This window comes from Oncorhynchus mykiss, chromosome 15 (genome assembly GCF_013265735.2).
Source record: "Oncorhynchus mykiss isolate Arlee chromosome 15, USDA_OmykA_1.1, whole genome shotgun sequence".
Lineage (NCBI taxonomy): Eukaryota > Metazoa > Chordata > Actinopteri > Salmoniformes > Salmonidae > Oncorhynchus > Oncorhynchus mykiss.
Genome location: NC_048579.1, coordinates 1,352,006 through 1,371,747, shown reverse-complemented (window position 1 = coordinate 1,371,747; position 19,742 = coordinate 1,352,006). Strand labels below are relative to the sequence as shown.

The following is a 19,742-nucleotide window of genomic DNA, read 5'->3' as shown; positions in this document are numbered from 1 at the left end:
GTGCTATGGGGGGAGTGTGTTATGGGTATGGGGGGAGTGTGTTATGGGTATAGGGGGAGTGTGTTATGGGTATGGAGGGAGTGTTTTATGGGTATGCTGGGAGTGTGTTATGGGTATGCTGGGAGTGTGTTATGGGTATGCTGGGAGTGTGTCATGGGTATGGAGGAAGTGTGTTATGGGTATGGAGGGAGTGTGTTATGGGTATGGAGGGAGTGTGTTATGGGTATGGAGGGAGTGTTTTATGGGTATGCTGGGAGTGTGTTATGGGTATGCTGGGAGTGTGTTATGGGTATGGAGGGAGTGTGTTATGGGTATGGAGGGAGTGTGTTATGGGTATGCTGGGAGTGTGTTATGGGTATGCTGGGAGTGTGTTATGGGTATGGAGGGAGTGTGTTATGGGTATGCTGGGAGTGTGTTATGGGTATGCTGGGAGTGTTATGGGTATGCTGGGAGTGTGTTATGGGTATGGAGGGAGTGTGTTATGGGTATGCTGGGAGTGTGTTATGGGTATGGAGGGAGTGTGTTATGGGTATGCTGGGAGTGTGTTATGGGTATGGAGGGAGTGTGTTGTGGGTATGGAGGGAGTGTGTTGTGGGTATGCTGGGAGTGTGTCATGGGTATGGAGGAAGTGTGTTATGGGTATGGAGGGAGTGTGTTATGGTATGGAGGGAGTGTGTTATGGGTATGGAGGGAGTGTGTTATGGGTATGCTGGGAGTGTGTAATGGGTATGGAGGGAGTGTGTTATGGGTATGGAGGGAGTGTGTTATGGGTATGGAGGGACTGTGTTATGGGTATGGAGGGAGTGTGTTATGGGTATGGAGGAAGTGTGTTATGGGTATGGAGGAAGTGTGTTATGGGTATGGAGGAAGTGTGTTATGGGTATGGATGAAGTGTGTTATGGGTATGGATGAAGTGTGTTATGGGTATGGAGGGAGTGTGTTATGGGTATGGAGGGAGTGTTTTATGGGTATGCTGGGAGTGTGTTATGGGTATGCTGGGAGTGTGTTATGGGTATGGAGGGAGTGTGTTATGGGTATGGAGGGAGTGTGTTATGGGTATGGAGGGAGTGTGTTATGGGTATGCTGGGAGTGTGTTATGGGTATGCTGGGAGTGTGTTATGGGTATGGAGGGAGTGTGTTATGGGTATGCTGGGAGTGTGTTATGGGTATGCTGGGAGTGTGCTATGGGGGGAGTGTGTTATGGGTATGGAGGGAGTGTGTTATGGGTATGGAGGAAGTGTGTTATGGGTATGGAGGAAGTGTGTTATGGGTATGGAGGAAGTGTGTTATGGGTATGGATGAAGTGTGTTATGGGTATGGATGAAGTGTGTTATGGGTATGGAGGGAGTGTGTTATGGGTATGGAGGGAGTGTTTTATGGGTATGCTGGGAGTGTGTTATGGGTATGCTGGGAGTGTGTTATGGGTATGGAGGGAGTGTGTTATGGGTATGGAGGGAGTGTGTTATGGGTATGCTGGGAGTGTGTTATGGGTATGCTGGGAGTGTGTTATGGGTATGGAGGGAGTGTGTTATGGGTATGCTGGGAGTGTGTTATGGGTATGCTGGGAGTGTGCTATGGGGGGAGTGTGTTATGGGTATGGGGGGAGTGTGTTATGGGTATAGGGGGAGTGTGTTATGGGTATGGAGGGAGTGTTTTATGGGTATGCTGGGAGTGTGTTATGGGTATGCTGGGAGTGTGTTATGGGTATGCTGGGAGTGTGTCATGGGTATGGAGGAAGTGTGTTATGGGTATGGAGGGAGTGTGTTATGGGTATGGAGGGAGTGTGTTATGGGTATGGAGGGAGTGTTTTATGGGTATGCTGGGAGTGTGTTATGGGTATGCTGGGAGTGTGTTATGGGTATGGAGGGAGTGTGTTATGGGTATGGAGGGAGTGTGTTATGGGTATGGAGGGAGTGTGTTATGGGTATGCTGGGAGTGTGTTATGGGTATGCTGGGAGTGTGTTATGGGTATGGAGGGAGTGTGTTATGGGTATGCTGGGAGTGTGTTATGGGTATGCTGGGAGTGTTATGGGTATGCTGGGAGTGTGTTATGGGTATGGAGGGAGTGTGTTATGGGTATGCTGGGAGTGTGTTATGGGTATGGAGGGAGTGTGTTATGGGTATGCTGGGAGTGTGTTATGGGTATGGAGGGAGTGTGTTGTGGGTATGGAGGGAGTGTGTTGTGGGTATGCTGGGAGTGTGTTGTGGGTTTGGAGGGAGTGTGTTATGGTATGGAGGGAGTGTGTTATGGGTATGGAGGGAGTGTGTTATGGGTATGGAGGGAGTGTGTTATGGGTATGCTGGGAGTGTGTAATGGGTATGGAGGGAGTGTGTTATGGGTATGGAGGGAGTGTGTTATGGGTATGGAGGGACTGTGTTATGGGTATGGAGGGAGTGTGTTATGGGTATGGAGGAAGTGTGTTATGGGTATGGAGGAAGTGTGTTATGGGTATGGAGGAAATGTGTTATGGGTATGGAGGAAGTGTGTTATGGGTATGGAGGAAGTGTGTTATGGGTATGGAGGAAGTGTGTTATGGGTATGGAGGAAGTGTGTTATGGTATGGAGGAAGTGTGTTATGGTATGGGGGAAGTGTGTTATGGGTATGGAGGGAGTGTGTTATGGGTATGCTGGGAGTGTGTTATGGGTATGCTGGGAGTGTGTTATGGGTATGGAGGGAGTGTGTTATGGGTATGCTGGGAGTGTGTTATGGGTATGCTGGGAGTGTTATGGGTATGCTGGGAGTGTGTTATGGGTATGGAGGGAGTGTGTTATGGGTATGGAGGGAGTGTGTTATGGGTATGCTGGGAGTGTGTTATGGGTATGGAGGGAGTGTGTTGTGGGTATGGAGGGAGTGTGTTGTGGGTATGGAGGGAGTGTGTTGTGGGTATGCTGGGAGTGTGTTGTGGGTATGGAGGGAGTGTGTTATGGGTATGGAGGGAGTGTGTTATGGGTATGGAGGGAGTGTGTTATGGGTATGCTGGGAGTGTGTAATGGGTATGGAGGGAGTGTGTTATGGGTATGGAGGGAGTGTGTTATGGGTATGGAGGGACTGTGTTATGGGTATGGAGGGAGTGTGTTATGGGTATGGAGGAAGTGTGTTATGGGTATGGAGGAAGTGTGTTATGGGTATGGAGGAAGTGTGTTATGGGTATGGAGGAAGTGTGTTATGGGTATGGAGGAAGTGTGTTATGGGTATGGAGGAAGTGTGTTATGGTATGGAGGAAGTGTGTTATGGGTATGGATGAAGTGTGTTATGGTATGGGGGGAGTGTGTTATGGGTATGGAGGGAGTGTGTTATGGGTATGCTGGGAGTGTGTAATGGGTATGGAGGGAGTGTGTTATGGGTATGCTGGGAGGTTGTAATGGGTATGGAGGGAGTGTGTTATGGTATGGAGGGAGTGTGTTATGGGTATGGAGGAAGTGTGTTATGGGTATGGAGGAAGTGTGTTATGGTATGGAGGAAGTGTGTTATGGTATGGGGGAAGTGTGTTATGGTATGGGGGAAGTGTGTTATGGGTATGGAGGGAGTGTGTTATGGGTATGGAGGGAGTGTGTTATGGGTATGGAGGGAGTGTGTTATGGGTATGGAGGGAGTGTGTTATGGGTATGGGGGGGAGTGTGTTATGGGTATGGGGGGGAGTGTGTTATGGGTATGGGGGGAGTGTGTTATGGGTATGCTGGGAGTGTGTTATGGGTATGGAGGAAGTGTGTTATGGGTATGGAGGAAGTGTGTTATGGGTATGGAGGAAGTGTGTTATGGGTATGGAGGAAGTGTGTTATGGGTATGGAGGAAGTGTGTTATGGGTATGGAGGAAGTGTGTTATGGGTATGGAGGAAGTGTGTTATGGGTATGGAGGAAGTGTGTTATGGGTATGGAGGAAGTGTGTTATGGGTATGGAGGGAGTGTGTTATGGGTATGGAGGGAGTGTGTTATGGGTATGGAGGAAGTGTGTTATGGGTATGGAGGAAGTGTGTTATGGGTATGGAGGAAGTGTGTTATGGGTATGGAGGAAGTGTGTTATGGGTATGGAGGAAGTGTGTTATGGGTATGGAGGAAGTGTGTTATGGGTATGGAGGGAGTGTGTTATGGGTATGGAGGAAGTGTGTTATGGGTATGGAGGAAGTGTGTTATGGGTATGGAGGAAGTGTGTTATGGGTATGGAGGAAGTGTGTTATGGGTATGGAGGAAGTGTGTTATGGGTATGGAGGAAGTGTGTTATGGGTATGGAGGAAGTGTGTTATGGGTATGGAGGAAGTGTGTTATGGGTATGGAGGGAGTGTGTTATGGGTATGGAGGGAGTGTGTTATGGGTATGGAGGGAGTGTGTTATGGGTATGGAGGGAGTGTGTTATGGGTATGGAGGGAGTGTGTTATGGGTATGGAGGGAGTGTGTTATGGGTATGGAGGGAGTGTGTTATGGGTATGGAGGGAGTGTGTTATGGGTATGCTTGTAATCGGCAATGACTGGAGAGTTTCAAGATAAAACAAATAAACAAAATAGAGCTAAGCACAGGCAGAGGAAAACCTGGTTCAGTCTGCTTTCCACCAGATACTGAGACATGAAGCACAGGCAACTTGACAGAATGAAGAATTTAGAAAAGAACCAGGGGCAAATATTGTACAGTCCCAGAGTGGAAAACTCTTAGAGACTTACCCAGAAAACTCACAGCTCAAATCGCTGCCCAAGGGGATTCTATAAAGTATTGATTCAGGGGTATAAATACTTATGTAAACTAGATTATTTCTGTATTTTATTTTCAATCAATTTGCATTTTTTTTTTAGAGAAACGAAAAACTTGAAAGCGAGAGAAACGAGAGTGAAGAAAAACGAGAGAGAGAGAAACGTCATTATGGGGTATTGTGTGTAGATAGGTGAGAAGAAAAACAACGTAATCCATTTTAAATTCAGGCTGTAACACAATGTGGAATAAATCAAGAGGTGTGAATACTTTAAAGAAACAGTGCATTTAGAAAGGATTCAGACCTCTTCCCCTTTTTCACATTTTATTACGTTACGGACTTATTCTGAAATGGGTTAAATAAAATAAAATCCTCATCGATCTACAAACAATACCCCATAATGACATCACAATACCCCATAATGACATCACAATACCCCATAATGACATCACAATACCCCATAATGACATCACAATACCCCATAATGACATCACAATACCCCATAATGACATCACAATAACCCATAATGACATCACAATTGGGGCGGCAGGGTAGCCTAGTGGTTAGAGTGTTGGACTAGTAACCGGAAGGTTCTAAAGCTGACAAGTTCTCCGAGCTGACAAGGTACAAATCTGTCGTTCTGCCCCTGAACAGGCAGTTAACCCACTGTTCCCAGGCCGTCATTGAAAATAAGAAATGGTTCTTAACTGACTTGCCTAGTTAAATAAAGGTTAAATAAAAAATAAAAAAATAAAAATACCCCATAATAACAAAGAGAAAACAGGTTAACATTTTTGCAAATGTATTAAAAATAAAAAACAGAAATACCTTATTTACCAATATTCTCTAATCTTGACACTAGGTGCTATACTGTAGACAGCACCAGCCCCTGGAGAGCCCTGCAGTTGCGGACGGTTTAATTGCTGTACCAGGCGGTGATACAGCCCGACAGGATGCTCTCATTGGTTTATCTGTAGAAGTTTGTGAGGATCTTAGGGGCCAAGCTGAATTTCTTAAAGCCTCCTGAGGTTGAAGAGGCGCTGTTGTGCCATCTTCACCATGTCTGTGTGGATGGACCGTTTCAGACTGCCAGTGCAGGTTACCACCTTGTCCAGTATGGCCCTGCTGATGTGGATGGGGTCATGCTCCCTCTGCTCCCTCCTGAAGTCCACGATCAGTTCCTTTATTCTGTTGACGTCAAGGAAGAGGTTATTTTCCAGGCACCACTCCGCCATGCCACTCACCTCCTCCCTGTGGGCCGTCTCGTCGTTGTTGGTAATCAGGCCTACCACTGTAGTGTCGTCCGCAAACTTGATTGAGTTGGAGGCGTGCATGGCCATGCAGCCATGAGTGAACAGGGAGTACAGGAGAGGGCTGAGAACGCACCCTTGTGGGGCCCCAGTGTTGAGGATCAGCGGAGTAGAGATGTTGTTTCCTACCTTCACCACTTGAGGAAGGCCAGTCAGGAGGTTCAGTACCCAGTTGTACAGGGCGGGGTTGAGACCCAGAGTCTCGAGCTTGATGATGAGCTTGAAGGGTACTATGGTGTTAAATGCTGAGCTGTAGTCGATGAACAGCATTCTCACATAGGTATTCCTCTTGTCCAGATGGGTTAGGTCAGTGTGCAGTGTGGTTGCGTCGTCTGTGGACCTATTTGGGCGGTAAGCAAATTGAAGTGGGTCTAGGGTGTCGGGTAGGGTGGAGGTGATATGGTCCTTGACTAGTCTCTCAAAGCACTTCATGATGATGGAAGTGAGTGCTACGGGGCGGTAGTCGTTTAGCTCAGTTACCTTAGCTTTCTTGGGTACAGGAACAATGGTGGACATCTTGAAGCAAGTCGGGACAGCGGACTGGGATAAGGATTGATTGAATATGTCCGTAAACAAGCATCTAACGCTGTGTGTGTGTGTCTGAACCAGTGTGTAGTGAGGCAGACGGCAGGGGAGACCCAGGATGAGAGGGCACGGCGCCCACTGGAGGGGAAAGTTCCAGCAACATATCCTGTCATTGTTCCCCTGTCCACTGTCTAGATAACACTTGTGTAGGTAGAGCCGTTTCCCTCTCTCTCTCTCAGTAACATGCTGACCACACCTCTCTCTCTCTCTCAGTAACATGCTGACCACACCTCTCTCTCAGTAACATGCTGACCACACCTCTCTCTCTCTCTCTCAGTAACATGCTGACCACACCTCTCTCTCAGTAACATGCTGACCACACCTCTCTCTCTCAGTAACATGCTGACCACACCTCTCTCTCAGTAACATGCTGACCACACCTCTCTCTCTCTCTCTCTCAGTAACATGCTGACCACACCTCTCTCTCTCAGTAACATGCTGACCACACCTCTCTCTCTCAGTAACATGCTGACCACACCTCTCTCTCTCAGTAACATGCTGACCACACCTCTCTCTCTCAGTAACATGCTGACCACACCTCTCTCTCTCTCTCTCTCTCTCTCAGTAACATGCTGCCCACACCTCTCTCTCTCTCTCTCAGTAACATGCTGACCACACCGCTCGTGTCCCAAACTTGGTTCTATTTGTGACGCTTGACACACTACCAGTCCTGCCTCTCCCACCTCCTCATTTACTTTTAGGAGCATAGACCCACGGGGGTGATTGAAAGATGAACTGAGGTCCACACTCCAGTCCAGTTGGTGGTGGTAATGCACCTTAAAGTTGGTTGCCAACTGCCAAATAAAGTCAGAAGAAGAAGAAGAAGCCTGAAGGAGGAGAGATTACTAGAAACGAACTCTGTTTACTGTTTTATCTGTTGATTAATTGTAGGAGTAGAGGACCTTGTGCATTTCAGGTAAAATAACAACCCAATGTTTATATCCCAGGACAAATTAGCTAGCAACAGCAACTAGATGGATAAATTGACAAATGTTTAATGCTTTTCGACCTGCCCCTAATGAATATAATTGGTTCAGAGTTCGTTTTGATATTTTAACCTGCATGTCCTGATCGCTTCTGGTGTCGGTTGACAAAATCAACATGCGTACGATGGTGCACGCGGACGAGCGGTCTGGACACTATATAATGGTCAAAGTCAATATTCATATTGTCAGCAGTCTCTCACCTTGAAGGTGACCTCTAAAGCCAAAGCAACAGCTGAACATCACCCACAGACTGGACACGACCGCACCTGGTCGCCCTCCGGTCAGAACCAACTTCAGTTCAAAACAGTTAGTCAACAGGTCAGTCTACTAACCAGTCAGTCAACAGACTCTAGTTAATAGACTGGTCCTGCTCTCTCACTCTGCCCTTTAGAGCTCTTCCTCTCCTTCTCCCCCCCCCTCCTCCTCCTCCTCCTCTCCCCCCCCTCCTCCCCTCCCACCTCCTCCTCCCTACCCCCGCTCCTCCTCCTCTCATCCCCCCCCTCTCCTCCCCTCCCTCCCCCTCTCTCCTCATCCCCCCTCTCTCCTCATCCCCCTCTCTCCTCCCCTCCCTCCCACCCCCCCCCCCCCCTCGCTCCCACCTCCCCCTCCTCTCCCTCCCACCTCCCCCCTCCTCCTCATCCCCCCTCCCACCTCCTCCCCTCTCCCACTCCTCCTCCCTACCCCCTCCTTCTCTCATCCTCCTCTCCCCCTCTCTCTCCTCCCCTCCCTCCCACTCCCTCGCCCACTCCTCCTCCCTACCCCCGCTCCTCCTCCTCCTCTCATCCTCCTCTCCCCCCTCATCCTCCTCTCCCCCCTCATCCTCCTCTCCCCCCTCATCCTCCTCTCCCCCCTCATGTGTTTCTGAACAGTATAATCACTACACACTCCACATTATTGACAACAAACATAACTAATTTACATACATAGATGTTTCATATCGCAGAGAAGTAAGGGTCTCACCTGTCCAATGCTTGGTCTATTGATTGACAGCTGCTGGACAGAGAGTTGCCTGCACTCCCAAAGGGCTCCAGCAACTGAAGAACACAACAGAATAATCACATTGTTAGCCTTACTATGACTGAGACAGAGATGTACGAGGGAACAGAATAATCACATTGTTAGCCTTACTATGCCTGAGACAGAGATGTACGAGGGAACCGACACATTTGACTGAGACAGAGATGTAGGAGGGAACAGAATAATCACATTGTTAGCCTTACTATGACTGAGACAGAGATGTAGGAGGGAACAGAATAATCACATTGTTAGCCTTACTATGCCTGAGACAGAGATGTACGAGGGAACAGACACATTTGACTGAGACAGAGATGTAGGAGGGAACAGAATAATCACATTGTTAGCCTTACTATGACTGAGACAGAGATGTACGAGGGAACAGAATAATCACATTGTTAGCCTTACTATGACTGAGACAGAGATGTACGAGGGAACAGAATAATCACATTGTTAGCCTTACTATGACTGAGACAGAGATGTACGAGGGAACAGACACATTTGACTGAGACAGAGATGTACGAGGGAACAGAATAATCACATTGTTAGCCTTACTATGACTGAGACAGAGATGTACGAGGGAACAGACACATTTGACTGAGACAGAGATGTACGAGGGAACAGAATAATCACATTGTTAGCCTTACTATGACTGAGACAGAGATGTACGAGGGAACAGACACATTTGACTGAGACAGAGATGTACGAGGGAACAGACACATTTGACTGAGACAGATGTACGAGGGAACAGACACATTTGACTGAGACAGAGATGTACGAGGGAACAGACACATTTGACTGAGACAGAGATGTACGAGGAAACAGACACATTTGACTGAGACAGAGATGTACAAGGGAACAGACACAGAGATGTACGAGGAAACAGACACATTTGACTGAGACAGAGATGTACGAGGGAACAGATACATTTGACTGAGACAGAGATGTACGAGGGAACAGACACATTTGACTGAGACAGAGATGTACGAGGGAAGACACACATTTGACTGAGACAGAGATGTACGAGGGAACAGACACATTTGACTGAGACAGAGATGTACAAGGGAACAGACACAGAGATGTACGAGGGAACAGACACATTTGACTGAGACAGAGATGTACAAGGGAACAGACACAGAGATGTACGAGGAAACAGACACATTTGACTGAGACAGAGATGTACAAGGGAACAGACACAGAGATGTACGAGGAAACAGACACATTTGACTGAGACAGAGATGTACAAGGGAACAGACACAGAGATGTACGAGGGAACAGACACATTTGACTGAGACAGAGATGTACGAGGGAACAGACACAGAGATGTACGAGGAAACAGACACATTTGACTGAGACAGAGATGTACAAGGGAACAGACACAGAGATGTACGAGGGAACAGACACATTTGACTGAGACAGAGATGTACGAGGGAACAGACACATTTGACTGAGACAGAGATGTAAGAGGGAACAGACACAGAGATGTACGAGGAAACAGACACATTTGACTGAGACAGAGATGTACAAGGGAACAGACACAGAGATGTACGAGGGAACAGACACATTTGACTGAGACAGAGATGTACGAGGGAAGACACACATTTGACTGAGACAGAGATGTACGAGGGAACAGACACATTTGACTGAGACAGAGATGTAAGAGGGAACAGACACAGAGATGTACGAGGAAACAGACACATTTGACTGAGACAGAGATGTACAAGGGAACAGACACAGAGATGTACGAGGGAACAGACACAGAGATGTACGAGGGAACAGACACATTTGACTGAGACAGAGATGTACAAGGGAACAGACACAGAGATGTACGAGGAAACAGACACATTTGACTGAGACAGAGATGTACAAGGGAACAGACACAGAGATGTACGAGGAAACAGACACATTTGACTGAGACAGAGATGTACAAGGGAACAGACACAGAGATGTACGAGGAAACAGACACATTTGACTGAGACAGAGATGTACGAGGGAACAGACACAGAGATGTACAAGGGAACAGACACAGAGATGTACAAGGGAACAGACACAGAGATGTACAAGGGAACAGACACAGAGATGTACAAGGGAACAGACACAGAGATGTACGAGGGAACAGACACATTTGACTGAGACAGAGATGTACAAGGGAACAGACACAGAGATGTACGAGGGAACAGACACAGAGATGTACAAGGGAACAGACACAGAGATGTACAAGGGAACAGACACAGAGATGTACAAGGGAACAGACACAGAGATGTAAGAGGGAACAGACACAGAGATGTACGAGGAAACAGACACATTTGACTGAGACAGAGATGTACAAGGGAACAGACACAGAGATGTAAGAGGGAACAGACACAGAGATGTACGAGGGAACAGACACATTTGACTGAGACAGAGATGTACGAGGGAACAGACACATTTGACTGAGACAGAGATGTACGAGGGAACAGACACATTTGACTGAGACAGAGATGTACGAGGGAAGACACACATTTGACTGAGACAGAGATGTACGAGGGAACAGACACATTTGACTGAGACAGAGATGTAAGAGGGAACAGACACAGAGATGTACGAGGGAACAGACACATTTGACTGAGACAGAGATGTACGAGGGAACAGACACAGAGATGTACGAGGGAACAGACACATTTGACTGAGACAGAGATGTACGAGGGAACAGACACATTTGACTGAGACAGAGATGTACGAGGGAACAGACACAGAGATGTACGAGGGAACAGACACATTTGACTGAGACAGAGATGTACGAGGGAACAGACACAGAGATGTACGAGGGAACAGACATTTGACTGAGACAGAGATGTACGAGGGAACAGACACATTTGACTGAGACAGAGATGTACAAGGGAACAGACACAGAGATGTACGAGGGAACAGACACAGAGATGTACGAGGGAACAGACACATTTGACTGAGACAGAGATGTACAAGGGAACAGACACAGAGATGTACGAGGGAACAGACACAGAGATGTACGAGGGAACAGACACATTTGACTGAGACAGAGATGTACAAGGGAACAGACACAGAGATGTAAGAGGGAACAGACACAGAGATGTACGAGGAAACAGACACATTTGACTGAGACAGAGATGTACAAGGGAACAGACACAGAGATGTACGAGGAAACAGACACATTTGACTGAGACAGAGATGTACGAGGAAACAGACACATTTGACTGAGACAGAGATGTACGAGGAAACAGACACATTTGACTGAGACAGAGATGTACGAGGGAACAGACACAGAGATGTACAAGGGAACAGACACAGAGATGTACGAGGGAACAGACACAGAGATGTACGAGGGAACAGACACATTTGACTGAGACAGAGATGTACGAGGGAACAGACACAGAGATGTACGAGGGAACAGACACATTTGACTGAGACAGAGATGTACAAGGGAACAGACACAGAGATGTACGAGGGAACAGACACATTTGACTGAGACAGAGATGTACAAGGGAACAGACACAGAGATGTACGAGGGAACAGACACATTTGACTGAGACAGAGATGTACAAGGGAACAGACACAGAGATGTAAGAGGGAACAGACACAGAGATGTACGAGGAAACAGACACATTTGACTGAGACAGAGATGTACAAGGGAACAGACACAGAGATGTACGAGGAAACAGACACATTTGACTGAGACAGAGATGTACAAGGGAACAGACACAGAGATGTACGAGGGAACAGACACATTTGACTGAGACAGAGATGTACAAGGGAACAGACACAGAGATGTACGAGGGAACAGACACAGAGATGTACGAGGAAACAGACACATTTGACTGAGACAGAGATGTACAAGGGAACAGACACAGAGATGTACGAGGAAACAGACACATTTGACTGAGACAGAGATGTACAAGGGAACAGACACAGAGATGTACGAGGGAACAGACACATTTGACTGAGACAGAGATGTACAAGGGAACAGACACAGAGATGTACGAGGAAACAGACACATTTGACTGAGACAGAGATGTACGAGGGAACAGACACAGAGATGTACGAGGAAACAGACACATTTGACTGAGGATGAGAGAAGGTCAGGGACAGAGAGAGAAGATAACATATACACAGGGTACCAGTACTGAGTAATGAGTAATGATAACTAGGTTATATACACAGGGTACCAGTACTGAGTAATGATAACTAGACTATATACACAGGGTACCAGTACTGAGTAATGAGTAATGATAACAAGGTTAAATACACAGGGTACCAGTACTGAGTAATGATAACTAGGTTATATACACAGGGTACCAGTACTGAGTAATGATAACTAGGCTATATACACAGGGTACCAGTACTGAGTAATGATAACTAGACTATATACACAGGGTACCAGTACTGAGTAATGAGTAATGATAACTAGACTATATACACAGGGTACCAGTACTGAGTAATGATAACTAGACTATATACACAGGGTACCAGTACTGAGTAATGATAACTAGACTATATACACAGGGTACCAGTACTGAGTAATGAGTAATGATAACAAGGTTAAATACACAGGGTACCAGTACTGAGTAATGATAACTAGGTTATATACACAGGGTACCAGTACTGAGTAATGATAACTAGACTATATACACAGGGTACCAGTACTGAGTAATGAGTAATGATAACAAGGTTAAATACACAGGGTACCAGTACTGAGTAATGATAACTAGGTTATATACACAGGGTACCAGTAATGAGTAATGATAACTAGGTTATATACACAGGATACCAGTACTGAGTAATGATAACTAGGTTATATACACAGGGTACCAGTACTGAGTAATGATAACTAGGTTATATACACAGGGTACCAGTACTGAGTAATGATAACTAGACTATATACACAGGGTACCAGTACTGAGTAATGATAACTAGGTTATATACACAGGGTACCAGTACCGAGTAATGATAACTAGGTTATATACACAGGGTACCAGTACCGAGTAATGATAACTAGGTTATATACACAGGGTACCAGTACCGAGTAATGATAACTAGGTTATATACACAGGGTACCAGTACTGAGTAATGATAACTAGGTTATATACACAGGGTACCAGTACTGAGTGGAGGTGCAGGGGTATGAGGTCGTTGAGGTAGATGTGTACGTATAACCGATGTGACCGATAATAAACAGTAGCAGCAGCGTTGTCCTGTCCTTCTTCACAACTGTGTTGGTGGGAGTGGACAATGATAGATCTTTAATGATGTGGACACCGAGGAACTTGAAGCTCCCTACCCATCCACTACAGCACCCATCGATGTGGATGGCCCTCCGTTTCCTGTAGTTCACAATCATCTCCTTTGTCTTGATCATGTTGAAGGGAAAGGTTGTTCTCCTGGCATCACACTGCCAGGTCTCTGACCTCTCCTTATAGGCTGTGTCATTGTTGTTGGTGATCAGGCCTACCACCAGGTCTCTGACCTCTCCTTATAGGCTGTATCATTGTTGTCGTGATCAGGCCTACCACCAGGTCTCTGACCTCCTCCCTGTAGGCTGTGTCATTGTTGTCGGTGATCAGGCCTATCACCAGGTCTCTGACCTCTCCTTATAGGCTGTATCATTGTTGTCGGTGATCAGGCCTATCACCAGGTCTCTGACCTCTCCTTATAGGCTGTATCATTGTTGTCGGTGATCAGGCCTATCACCAGGTCTCTAACCTCCTCCCTGTAGGCTGTCGGTGATCAAGCCTATCACCAGTGTCGGCGGCAATCTTAATGATGGTGTTGGAGTCGTGCATGGCCACACAGTCATGGGTGAACAGGGAGTACAAGAAGGGACTAAGAACGCACCCCTGGGGGGCCCCTTGTGATGAGCATCAGCGTTGTGGACCCAGGGTGGCTAGGATGATGGTGTTGATGTGAGCCATGACCAGCCTTTCAAAGCCCTTCATGACTACAGAGTGCTACTGAACTATAATTCAGGCAGGTTACCTTGGCATCCTTTTGGCACAGGGATGGTGCTCTGCTTGAAACATGTTGGTATTACAGACTGGGTCAGGGAGAGGTTGAAAATGTCAGAGAAGACATTGCCAGCTGGTCAGCGTATACTCTGAGTATGAGTCCAGGTAATCCGTCTGGCCCTGAGGCCTTGTGAATGTTGAACTGTTTAAAAGTCCTACTCATATCGGCAACGGAGAGTGTGATCACACCGTCGTCTGGAACAGCTGGTGCTCTCATGCATGGTTAAGTGTTGTTTGCCTCAAAGTGAGCATAGAAGGCATTTAGCTTGTCTGGTAGGCTCACGTCACTGAGCAGCTCACGAATGAGAGAGTACTACGTTGTCTCTTACCTTCTGATGCAGACCCTCAGGTATAAACTGTCCCTTAGTGACAGAGACAGAATAGTATATTGTCTCTGATCCTTCTGATCCAGGCCCTCAGGTATAAACTGTCCCTTAGTGACAGAGACAGAATAGTATATTGTCTCTGATCCTTCTGATGCAGACCCTCAGGTATAAACTGTCCCTTAGTGACAGAGACAGAATAGTATGTTGTCTCTGATCCTTCTGATCCAGGCCCTCAGGTATAAACTGTCCCTTAGTGACAGAGAATAGTATATTGTCTCTTACCTTCTGATCCAGACCCTCAGGTATAAACTCTCCCTCTGTGTGAATAGAGGTGAAGGAGCCCTGCCTGGCAATCTGCTGCTGCTCCTCTGGGACCGAGCCTGGAGGGGGGGACCTACGACCTGCATGGAGAGAACCTGGAGGGGGGAGGTGGATGTCAGCACAGGAAGTCATTCCTATAGGAGGTGGATGTGAGTACAGGAAGTCACAGAAATTGAGTGTAACGCTGCCTTGCTTGGCACCGAAAGTGTACAGAGCAGGGTAGTGCGAGGTGTGTGTGTGTGTGTGTGTGTGTGTATTGACTAACCTGTGGAGTGTTTTCGGACCCTCTCTGAGCTCTTGAGTATACAACCCTTCAGATCCCCTAGAGAACGGGACGACCTAAGCTCGCTCTGTTTGTCCCTACTGCCCACCTGTAGGAACTAGACACACAGGAAGTGGACGGGAGAGGAAGTGAAGAAGGACAGCTAAGGAAGTAACTGTTGTCAGTTAGTTCATCTCTGTGCACATCACAACAGATAACGTTGGGCTGGGCAATAAGGCCAAAACTTCATATCACAATATTTTTCACATTTGACGGTATATGTGATGGCAATTTATGTTTAAAATATATAGGTAAAAAAATAAATAACCAAGATATTTATCCTCTGAAGAGGGGGGGGGGAGTGGTGATGGGGTTAATATAAATGAATAATACAAGTAGTAAATCTGCTTTCTGAGTAGTTCATGACCTTAGGGTGGCAACACAAACATTATAAGTGATTTCAATGAGACTTTCTCCATGTCTACTGTTCAATCCACTCCACACTAAAATTATTTTCTCCACTTTTATTATTTCCACGTTGTGCCAAGCAGCATAATATATATTTATTGGACCTTTATTTAACTATATGGGCAAACACATCGAGGCCTAGTTAACTGAACTGTTGGAATCAAGGAAATCTGCTGATTATTCTCATTCTATAGTGGGAATGTAGTGGCTGCACTATATTACAAACTCTGCCTTCCCGGCAGGACCGGACAGCAAAGCAAGGGCACTAATAGGTCTACCGCTGGCTAATCGGATGGCTGAGACGACCGTGTCTGCAGAAACGTAGCAGGTGTAAAAGAAATCTACAACCATGACTAGAGAGAGACTGTCAAAGAACACAGCCTAGTTAATACAACGTTTAAAACCATGACTAGAGAGAGACTGTCAAAGAACACAGCCTAGTTAATACTGTGAGATTTCACAACGTTTAAACACAGCCAAGAGATGCTGTTTTTATGAGTGACTTCATGTTTAAAACTTCTCATGGCTGGGGGGCAGTATTGAGTAGCTTGGATGAATAAGGTGCCCAAAGTAAACGGCCTGCTGCTCGCAAAAACCTGAGGAGAAATCAAAACAGGAAGTGAGAAATCTGAGCTTTGTATGTCAGTCTGCTGCTCTCTCTCTCTCCGCTGAGACTGACCTGCAGTCTGCTGAGACTGACCCGCAGTCTGCTGAGACTGACCCGCAGTCTGCTGAGACTGACCCGCAGTCTGCTGAGACTGACCCGCAGTCTGCTGCTCTCTCTTTCCGCTGAGACTGACCCGCAGTTTGCTGAGACTGACCCTCAGTCTGCTGCTCTCTCCCTCTGCTGAGACTGTCCCTCAGTCTGCTGCTCTCTCCCTCTGCTGAGACTGACCCGCAGTCTGCTGAGACTGACCCGCAGTCTGCTGCTCTCTCTTTCCGCTGAGACTGACCCGGAGTTTGCTGAGACTGACCCTCAGTCTGCTGCTCTCTCCCTCTGCTGAGACTGACCCTCAGTCTGCTGCCCTCTCCCTCTGCTGAGACTGACCCTCAGTCTGCTGCCCTCTCCCTCTGCTGAGACTGACCCTCAGTCTGCTGCCCTCTCCCTCTGCTGAGACTGACCCTCAGTCTGCTGCCCTCTCCCTCTGCTGAGACTGACCCTCAGTCTGCTGCCCTCTCCCTCTGCTGAGACTGACCCTCAGTCTGCTGCCCTCTCCCTCTGCTGAGACTGACCCTCAGTCTGCTGCCCTCTCCCTCTGCTGAGACTGACCCTCAGTCTGCTGCCCTCTCCCTCTGCTGAGACTGACCCTCAGTCTGCTGCCCTCTCCCTCTGCTGAGACTGACCCTCAGTCTGCTGCCCTCTCCCTCTGCTGAGACGGACCCTCAGTCTGCTGCTCTCTCCCTCTGCTGAGACTGACCCTCAGTCTGCTGAGACTGACCATCAGTCTGCTGCCCTCTCCCTCTGCTGAGACTGACCCTCAGTCTGCTGAGACTGACCCTCAGTCTGCTGAGACTGACCCTCAGTCTGCTGCCCTCTCCCTCTGCTGAGACTGACCCTCAGTCTGCTGAGACTGACCATCAGTCTGCTGCCCTCTCCCTCTGCTGAGACTGACCCTCAGTCTGCTGAGACTGACCCTCAGTCTGCTGAGACTGACCCTCAGTCTGCTGCCCTCTCCCTCTGCTGAGACTGACCATCAGTCTGCTGAGACTGACCCTCAGTCTGCTGAGACTGACCATCAGTCTGCTGCCCTCTCCCTCTGCTGAGACGGACCCTCAGTCTGCTGAGACTGACCCTCAGTCTGCTGCCCTCTCCCTCTGCTGAGACGGACCCTCAGTCTGCTGAGACTGACCATCAGTCTGCTGCCCTCTCCCTCTGCTGAGACTGACCATCAGATGCAGCCCAGTATAATAAAAAGTAAATTATGTAAATGTCTGCTCACTCAGCCTCACAAGTAATACAACAACTTATCTATTACTGGTGTGATCATATAGTCCACCTCAAATGTTTAAATGGTATGAACAACAATGTTTGGCAGGGCAATTCAAGCAAAGCCAATATGCAGTGATAATGTATTGGGCCTATAGTTTACTGCACAAACCTCATTGCTACAGAACTGTTTTTAATTGGTTAATGTTGCAAAGGCGTACGTTTTTAAGTCATGTTAAAAAACAATCTGAGCGGTAGATCTCGTCCTGCATTTTGACTGAGTGACCTTGACTCAGGTCGGTGACCACTGCTCTGTCCATGTAATCACAATAATACACATTAGAGCATTTCTCACACCAAATTATAACACACAAATCATGGAGGTAAAACAGTGTAGAGAAGAGGGGTGTTATTTATTATTATTTATTTTTTTTACATTTTACCCCTTTTTCTCCCCAATTTCGTGGTTTCCAATTGTTGTAGTAGCTACTATCTTGTCTCATCGCTACAACTCCCGTACGGGCTCGGGAGAGACGAAGGTTGAAAGTCATGCGTCCTCTGATACACAACCCAACCAAGCCGCTGCTTCTTTAACACAGCGCCATCCAACCCGGAAGCCAGCCGCACCAATGTGTCGGAGGAAACAAATCGTTTGTAGAGGCTTCGTATTTGTTGCATGTATACTATATGCTTGAACAATGTCTTCTAAGGCGTGTGTGTGTGTGAATGTGTAAACTCACGTGGTTGTTCTTGGGAGTTTTCAGCAGTAGTCTGAGCAGGCTGCTAGAGCCCACGTTGAGCACCGCTCTGTCTAGATCCTCCTGGCTCTTTAGAGGAACCAGACGCTGCAGGGAGACATTTATATAACATTATAGTCTTATCCAGATCCACCAACCGTTATTAAGTCAGAGACAAGACACCAACCGTTATTAAGTCAGAGACAAGACACCAACCGTTATTAAGTCAGAGACAAGACACCAACCGTTATTAAGTCAGAGACAAGACACCAACCGTTATTAAGTCAGAGACAAGACACCAACCGTTATTAAGTCAGAGACAAGACACCAACCGTTATTAAGTCAGAGACAAGACACCAACCGTTATTAAGTCAGAGACAAGACACCAACCGTTATTAAGTCAGAGACAAGACACCAACCGTTATTAAGTCAGAGACAAGACACCAACCGTTATTAAGTCAGAGACAAGACACCAACCGTTAAGTCAGAGACAAGACACCAACCGTTAAGTCAGAGACAAGACACCAACCACGATCAAGTCAGAGACAAGACACCACCCGTTATTAAGTCAGAGACAAGACACCACCCGTTATTAAGTCAGAGACAAGACACCACCCGTTATTAAGTCAGAGACAAGACACCAACCGTTATTAAGTCAGAGACAAGACACCAACCGTTATTAAGTCAGAGACAAGACACCAACCACGATCACGTCAGAGACAAGACACCAACCGTGATCACGTCAGAGACAAGACACCAACCGTTATTAAGTCAGAGACAAGACACCAAATGTTAAGTCAGAGACAAGACACCAACCGTTAAGTCAGAGACAAGACACCAACCGTTATTAAGTCAGAGACAAGACACCAACCGTTATTAAGTAAGAGACAAGACACCAACCGTTATTAAGTCAGAGACAAGACACCAACCGTTATTAAGTCAGAGACAAGACACCAACCGTTATTAAGTAAGAGACAAGACACCAACCGTTATTAAGTCAGAGACAAGACACCAACCGTTAAGTCAGAGACAAGACACCAACCGTGATCACGTCAGAGACAAGACACCAACCGTTATTAAGTCAGAGACAAGACACCAACCGTTATTA

The 19,742-nt window shown here is 47.0% G+C and overlaps 1 protein-coding gene across 2 annotated transcripts in view; it reads right to left on the bottom strand.

Annotated features, from left to right (window-relative positions):
• Positions 1 to 19,742, bottom strand: part of map3k22 (mitogen-activated protein kinase kinase kinase 22) — a 103,651-nt gene that overhangs the window by 32,543 nt on the left and 51,366 nt on the right. For both annotated transcript variants that reach the window (XM_036945633.1, XM_036945634.1), the window contains exons 7-10: positions 18,638 to 18,742; positions 15,506 to 15,620; positions 15,202 to 15,335; positions 8,523 to 8,596 (exon numbers count right to left, since the gene is read on the bottom strand). In XM_036945633.1, coding sequence (XP_036801528.1) covers positions 8,523 to 8,596; positions 15,202 to 15,335; positions 15,506 to 15,620; positions 18,638 to 18,742 — 428 coding nt within the window. The remainder of the gene's footprint in view (positions 1 to 8,522; positions 8,597 to 15,201; positions 15,336 to 15,505; positions 15,621 to 18,637; positions 18,743 to 19,742) is intronic.